The sequence below is a fragment of the Aptenodytes forsteri genome, unplaced genomic scaffold (genome assembly GCF_000699145.1).
Source record: "Aptenodytes forsteri isolate BGI_AS27 unplaced genomic scaffold, ASM69914v1 Scaffold375, whole genome shotgun sequence".
In the NCBI taxonomy this organism is placed as follows: domain Eukaryota; kingdom Metazoa; phylum Chordata; class Aves; order Sphenisciformes; family Spheniscidae; genus Aptenodytes; species Aptenodytes forsteri.
Genome location: NW_008795869.1, coordinates 177,563 through 185,847, shown reverse-complemented (window position 1 = coordinate 185,847; position 8,285 = coordinate 177,563). Strand labels below are relative to the sequence as shown.

The 8,285-nt window shown below is 37.3% G+C and overlaps 1 protein-coding gene across 1 annotated transcript in view; it reads right to left on the bottom strand.

Moving 5' to 3' along the window:
• The window catches only part of CLNK (cytokine dependent hematopoietic cell linker), a 120,177-nt gene extending 112,009 nt beyond the window's left edge, over nucleotides 1-8,168 (bottom strand). Inside the window, exon 1 of the mRNA XM_019473361.1 lies at nucleotides 8,040-8,168. Within this exon, the coding sequence (XP_019328906.1) occupies nucleotides 8,040-8,168 (129 nt within the window). The remainder of the gene's footprint in view (nucleotides 1-8,039) is intronic.
• Between the last annotated feature and the right edge of the window lie 117 nt (nucleotides 8,169-8,285).

Below are 8,285 nucleotides of genomic sequence, written 5' to 3'. Positions count from 1 at the left end.
AAAAGAGAATCAAATGTAAATATAAAAATTGAACTTGTGTTACATGCAAAATCCTCTTGTAGATTTTTTTCTCATTTGCAATAGATTTCGTGTTACTTCTTTTTTTCTACAACATTCTAGAAAGTAATGCACAAACTTATTTGGGTTTATTTGGACTTACTGGGATCACCAGTACATGGTGATATGGACTTACTAAAGTGAGTCCAGCAAAGGGCCACAAGGATGATTAAGGGATTGAAGCATCTTTTATATATGGGGAGGCTGAGAGAGCTGTGACTGTTCAACCTGGAGAAGAGAAGGCTTGGGGGTCATCTTATCAGTGTGTATTCCCTCCTTATGGGAGGGAATGAAGACAAGGGAGCCAGGTTTTCTCAGTAGTGCCCACTGACAGGACAAGAAGCAATGGGCACAAATGAAAAAATATGAAATTCCATCTTAACACAAGAAAGCACTTTTTTACCCTGAGGATGACCAAGCCCTGGTGCAGGTTGCCCAGAGAGCAACTTGGACATGGTTCTGGGCGACCGGCTCTAGGTGACCCTGCTTGAGTAGGGGGTTGGACTTAGATGATCTCAATAGGTCCCTTCCAACCTCAACTCTTCTATGAATCTATGATTTCTTGCAGTTCTTTTCTCTGTGTTTTGTGATTAATGCTTGCCTGAAAGACAAACTAAGATTACATCATTATTCTGTAATTATTTTTTAGTAAGCAATCTTTTTATCTAGTAGTCCTGAAATTTTCTAGTCTTTTTTCCCCTCTCCATTACATCATATTTACAGTTCCATGATAATCTTTTTTCAGAATAATTCCATATGATCTTTGTAAATTTGTCTTTTATTCAGGGAACTGATGTTAATAACACTCATAATCCTCTAAATGTAGAAATCAAATGTCACAAATTCAAGTGCTTGATTGATTTCTACTCAGCAAAAACATTTAAAAGTCCTGCATTAAGCTGGCTGTTCTAGTCCTTTCTGAAATAAACAATTGTCAGTAGATGTTTGTCACTTCCATGTTAAGATGATTGAGCAGTCTAATGTGTGTGTGGTCCTTTCCCCTCTCAATTCTTGGTCTAGTCTTGTAGTCTTATCTCTGTTACGTCTTTCCTTGGTCTGCAGGATCAGTGCTATATTGACTGGGAATTTTCCCACTGTGTTTCAGCCCACCTGTTTTACTAAAGGGAGTTTGTACAAGTTACTATAATAGCAATAATTTACATGGGTATCTTTTGAGAACTAGATGTATCAAACAGAAGTAGGTATACACAGGACAGTGGCTGCCACTTCTGGTTTTCTGAAAGGTGCAGAAAGTTTGCTACTAGACTCTGATGCATTTATTCAGTTATATTCCATTTTAAAGGAATTCGCTCATCAATATTGCTTATCGATGTACTTTTTAATCACAGAAATATAACTTTCTTGAATGCTCAAATAATATTCTTATTTTCAATTTGTATATCACAGATAATTGTATACAGCTGCCAATCAAGGAATGGTGCAGATTAATGATTGATAGTAGTCCTGATTATTTAAGTGTTTCACACATTTCCCAGTACATCAATTCTGTGCCCTTCACAGCATTTCTGGGGGGGTGGATAAGGACTGCTGTTGCACCCTTCTTTGATCAAGAGCTGAGGATAACTCAGCTTTGTAAAGAATTTGAAATGGTATCTCCTGACTTGTAGCAAAACTGGATGGCTCTGGGGTTTTTTTGGGGTGTACAATTTTATGGTTATTTATTTATTTTTTTACACAGATTATGAATTTTCAGGAACAATCAAGCATATGCTAGAAGAAAAAGGAGATACTTATACCGTATTTGCTATGTTGTTTCTAATACCAAATTAGCATTTAATGAGATGGTGTAGTTGAATATTTGAAGTGAAACTAAAGTTTTTGAAACTGCTCAGGCTTTTAGAAACATTAGTATCTACAGTTCGCTCTTGTCTCTCCAAAGCAGAACAGCTTTGACATCAGTAGTTACACTCCTTCATCTCCAAGGTCTATTTGCATATGGCATTAAAGAACATTTAAGGTGATTCCAGTTACCCCATGACTGAAATGTGAGACATGGCAGGAAGTATCCTAGCCCACCTACATATGTGATCACACAAAACAAAAATTATTTCCATGTATTACATGAATTTTGCTCTTTGGCATAGCGATGGTTCAAAATAAGAAACACATGAAAGATCAATGTAAAATAACTGGACATGTCAAGTAGAACACCAATGAATTATTTTCATTAGCTTTAAAAACTGTCTACTGTAAGACTGTAAGACTTGTTTATGTGTACCATACAAACTTGGGATAAATCTTGTCAGTGTTTTTTTCCCTTATTCTTAACAACAAAAGGAAAAAAAATCTGTGATATTATGTGTCAGTTAATTATGTCTATTCAAATCCTTCACTCATGTTCTTGTTATCATGACATGGAAACAAGACTCATAGTTTGGGTCACTATCCAGAATGAAGAGGCATGAAGGAATTTGTTCCTTTTTCTGATTATACAAGTTGGGACAAGCTAAGCAGAGCATCACCAAACTGAATGGCAGTGATAACCATTGATGGGGATAAGGAGAACATGAGAGGTTTAAATAGTATATTAAACAATAAAAAGGAAGAGCAACGTATGGCTTTGGAAAAAGTGAGCAAGAAGTCGAGCTGTAGCTTAATTTGGAAAACAGCTTAAAGGTTTTGGAGTCTTTGTGTCTGTTGATTTATCTGAAATAGGTTTCCCACTTGCTTTGAACAATTTAGAAGAAGTCAGGTTTTCACAGTCATGTTAATGTGCAATGTGGTGCAGTAGAACAGATGCTCTATTTCAGTGTCCTAAGGCTCAGCATATGGGACTCATGGCTTACTCAATTAAGATAACCAATCGTCAGCTTGTGGAGTGTTTTTCAGGGCTTTCTGTTGTGATCTGGGAAGATATATTCTAAGTGACATACAGATCTACTTTTATACTTGGGTGTCGAGATCTAGATAAAAGTAGATCTAATCTAAATAAAGGTATCCTATATTTCAGAAACATCTAAAGGATCTGTATTTGGAAGAGGAGACTTGGCTCTTCACAGAAATGAAAGTTTGTATCAATAGTATGTCATAATATATGGTTTCTATAAAAATATGCAAATGTATTGGCATAACTTGGAAATGGAAGCTGTTAAGGTTGTGGGTTTTGTTTTTTTTTTTTAATTACTGTCAGCAGTTGATCAGCAAACATAGAATAACTACAAATTCATGATACAGTTCCATACTAGGTTCAGTTACACAGGACTTGATGCCAAGACACTCCTGTATGACTTGTACCTGATCACTGAATCGGGTACAGAAGTTACCAGTAGGTTTCCTTCTGTAGTGAGGTTGTCCTCCTGTCCTTCACAATAACTCTCTGCTAATATTAATTCTTTTCTTGCTCTTGTTCCTGACTTCCCTTTTATTACTGTCCTGAATAGCTAGTGCCACGAGAGTGAAGCGTCTGAAACTTTGATTACTCAACAGGTTTTGTCAGAATTGAGAGCACTACGGTATGTGGTCATAAAAATATACAGCATTTGCTATTGCCAATGACTGCTCAGTTATAAATTTACTGAAGAAGAGAGTAAACATTGTCATTGTGCTTTCAGACAGTATTCTCACAAATTTTTTTAATCTGCTGTCTGAATGTCTTTATTTTTCATTTTTGTTTTCCTACCACAATGAAAGGGAGATTAAATCTTAATCACATTTTAAAAAAGAAATTGATTCAGCAGCAGTCTAGGTGTTTGTTTGGTTTTTTTAATCACACTGTTTATTTTAGACTCTTCATTTGACACTGAATCTGTATATCAATTGAACTCTGAGCATTTTGATTCCTACAGCAGAGACCCTGTGTTCCTCTAAATGTATCATTTCTGCTTGTAAATACTTTTTCTTTTCTGCCTTGTATTGTCCTGCATTTTATTTTTATTGTTACAGGAAGCCAGGGAAAATGACAATGCAAATAGAGCACTGTGCTTTGCAGACGAACGCTGTGTCAGGACATGACATCAGCTACAGGGCCCTGGACTGCTCGTTCTGCTTTACTTCATACTATTAATTGACTTTACTGCTTTACTTCATACTACTCATGGAGCTGTGAGAGAAGTGGATGGAAAGATGACACTGGTTCTTCTTTAAAGTCTTTCTACCTATCAAAGACATTGTGAAGGTGCAGCATTGCAAACTTCCTGTTTCCTGATGGTACTTCTTTAGTCTTACTCTGTCTTTCTTAATGTGGTTTTAGAAGAAATTGGGTTTTTAATTTTTTTTTTTTTTTTTTTTTTTTTTTTTTTTTTTTTTTTTTTTTTTTTTTTTTTTTTTTTTTTTTTTTTTTTTTTTTTTTTTTTTTTTTTTTTTTTTTTTTTTTTTTTTTTTTTTTTTTTTTTTTTTTTTTTTTTTTTTTTTTTTTTTTTTTTTTTTTTTTTTTTTTTTTTTTTTTTTTTTTTTTTTTTTTTTTTTTTTTTTTTTTTTTTTTTTTTTTTTTTTTTTTTTTTTTTTTTTTTTTTTTTTTTTTTTTTTTTTTTTTTTTTTTTTTTTTTTTTTTTTTTTTTTTTTTTTTTTTTTTTTTTTTTTTTTTTTTTTTTATTTCCAAACAAATACAATGTCTATAGAGTCAGGCACCAGCACTACAGCATCCTCTCTCTCTGCTACTTTGGCAGTCTCTGTAATAACCAAAGTAGATTAGATTAAAAACAAAATCAGAAAGAAAAACTGATGAAAAATTTGGTGGTTGAAACCAAAATGCTCTGTAGAAAAATGATAGTTCTGATGACCAAATTTGGTAAGGTTTTCCAGACTCAGGATGCGAAGATGAGAGGCCCTTTCACATTCTGTCTTGGAATGCATGATACAGGGCTGTAGCATCTGTTCTGCTTGGTGGGAAGAGGGATTTGAAACTGACTCTGCCACCTTCCCTTTGAGAGAAATGAAAATATGTCTCGGTTTTATACTGATGAAAGTTGAGAACAACTATCAAAATCTTGCTGTTTTTCATGAAACAAAGTTCATTTTTTTCCTGAAGTCCTACAGATAACACTGTGTAAGAGTGATCTTGAAAAGAAGAATGACCTTCAGTGGTACAATCTCCCAGTTGCTCTCCTGTCTTCCATTTTATGTTTGTCTTCTTGGAGATGTGGCAAAACCAGTGGATTTGGGGATGGAGTGTGGGGACCGTCAGCAATTCTGCATTGGCACCACAGCTTCTGAAAGAGAATGGGAGAGTAACAGATTTTTGGGGTGTTGGAAGAATTTTTTAGGGGGAGGAATTCTCTCTGGCAGCTGGCAGGGGGACACAGATGGATGTCTGATGAAAGAGATATATAGTCCTTACATTTCTTTAGATTAAGATGCAGGTCAGGGTCACCAGATCACAAAGGTGGCTTACGTGAGACCTCCCTTTCTCTTACTGAGTCTGTTCTGTGAGGAGATAAAGGCTAGAGCCAAAGTTCCAAAGAATCAGATTCTACAGGGTTCTGGAAATATTTATTAATTTCAGTAATATTATTTTGATTTGAATTACATGGCAGTTTAAAAAGAAACTTTCTCTCCTAATTTAGGTGTGTCTGGCTGCAGTTTGCTTGCCATTGTTTTATATTGGTGTAAACTACTGCCTCCAATTTCCTTTCAGCCTAAGTCTGATGCGAACAAAACCAACAATCCACAAAACAACAAACCTACTAGTGTAAGAACTTGCACTGACTTGTACTATTAATGAATACTTGGCTTATTGGTCATTGTCCATATCAATAGCTCGAAGCAGTTGGGTCAATATTGTCTGTTTAGCTGTTGCCTTTTGAGCTATCTGTGAGAGAATCTACATCAATTGTCTGTGGGTTTGCAGTAGTGACTTGTTGCATCTTACTTCCCACTTTAAATAGTAAGCTCTTTTGATCAGAGAGCTGGTTTCATCCTAGTGTCTACATCAGGAGTTAATTGTCCTAGTCACCCTTTATAGTCAATATAATCAATATAGTGTGTTTTCAGATGAAAGTAAATCTAAATAAAGTAACATGAGCTGTGTATCCAGCAATGTGTCTTTCTCCTTATTAAGGTAAAGCAAGGCTAGCAAGCTAGCTCCGATGAAGGAAGTTAGAATTAAGTGAGGTGAATACTGCCAGATCTGTCAGCTAGTTATTTTGTGTGGTGTTGTACACATTTGTCCTGCGCATTGAACTGCTGGTTCTGACACAGGCTCTTACAAGTGATCAAGCAGAGAGTGCTTGTCCCTTTTCTGCAAAGAAAATCAAATGAAAGGGGCAGAAGGCATGGAAATGACCATGACTTATGTCCCGAATCAAGGTCAGTAAATAATATTCAGCTGCCATTTAGGGAATTAAATGAAGTTGTTTCCTGTCCAGAGAAATAACTCATTAATTAGATTTTCTATGTCTAATTTAATCCAAGACTTGTAGAAAACATCAATCTAAGATCTAAGCACGTGGAATTTGCAAGACGTTGACAAAACTCTGAGGCTTTGTTCACAGTGGGATTTCCATTGTTGCCCTTTCATGAGGGCTAAAAGACATCCTGAGGTGTCAGAGGGCTTCTGTTTCAGGCACAGAGGAGTGTCTGCATTCTGATCCCCACAACAGGCATTGCAGCTCTTGCATGTGCTGCAGTTACAGTAGGCTAACTTGGCGGTAGTTCACGTTTGAGTTAGGTACAGATGCTAGTGGGTAGTTGGAGATCCAGACACTCCCTTGCTACTGAGGAGGAAGAATATTCATCTGTGCTCTCCTACAGCCATGAGGTACTTTGCTTCTAACCAAACAGAGCTTTAAGCAACAAAAACTAAGATAATATGTCTGTCCAGCATGTGTGATAAAACTGGATCGGAGCCATCATATACCCCCTAATCCTACAAATACTTAGGTGCATGCTTCCCTCTTAAGCACATGAGTTGTACCAGAGGTGGAAGTATTGCCTACTGCGTACTTGGAAGATCTAAGCTGCAGTGGCAGAATTTTGAAATATGGAGAAACCTTATGGTTAAAATAAAAAGTTTTTATGGAGAAGTAATCTTCTTACCTGTTACATCAACGGCAAAAGTCCCTCTGACTTGAAGACTGCCCAGTTACAATCAAGCATATCTGAAGCGTAACACATCTCGAAGCATATGGATATGAATAGAGAAAGACCATCAATATGCATCAATACCTTGAATCAGAACTGAAGAGAGGTGCTAAATATGTTTGCATTTGACACTGTTAACTCTCCTGAAGCAATATTTGTAAAAGCTTTTAAAAAGTGTTTGCATTAGGTGGGAAAATGTGATGCCATCTGTTTACCTCACACAAGCACATGTTGGTTTGTGCAAACTAGTTATTATGCATATTATAACTGACTTGACAAGCAAACACCTGTTTGTTTCTACAAATACCAGTACTGAAGTTTGCACACACTCCCACAGCCACAGAGGGGCCATCTGAAAAGTGAAGTCATGCTGAACAAGAGCAAATGAAGACAGCATTAAGTACTGGTCACAGGGTAATCTTCATTGTTCCTTATGGATATAAGAGTGAGTCTGTGCTCCATCATCTTAATTTATAATCATTTCAGTATGATTACACTGACTTTCAACCTTTTATTTCTCTTGAATGTTATGTGTATTTCTCATCATCACAGATGTTGGTAAGATGCACATGGGCAGAAATGCCACTGTGTGGAAATCGGAGGGTGAACAAGCTAAGAAGCATGATGCTTTGGCTAGACAGTGCTCTGAAGCCTCTGGCAGCAGAAGGAACCCTAACCCTCCCCCCTGAACGGAGGGGCAGAATCACCTCCCTCGACCTGCTGGTTGCGCTTCTTTTGATGCAGCCCAGGAAACGGTTGGCCTTCTGGGCTGCAAGAGCACATTGCTGGGTCATGCTGAGCTTCTCATCAACCAACACCCCCAAGTCCTTCTCCTCAGGGCTGCTCTCAATCCATTCTCTGCCCAGCCTGTATTTGTGCTTGGGATTGCCCTGACCCGAGTGCAGGACCTTGCACTTGGCCTTGTTGAACTTCATGAGGTTCACACTGGCCCACCTCTCCAGCCTGTCAAAGTCTCTCTGGATGGCATGCCTTCCCTCCAGCGTGTCGACCGCACCACACAGCTTGGTGTCATTTGCAAACTTGCCGAGGGTGCACTCAATCCCACTGTCCATGTTGCCAACAAAGATAAACAACACTGCACCCAATATCAACCCCTGAGAACCGCTGCTTGTTACTGGTCTTCACTTGGACATCGAGCCATTGACTGCAACTCTTTGAGTGTGACCATC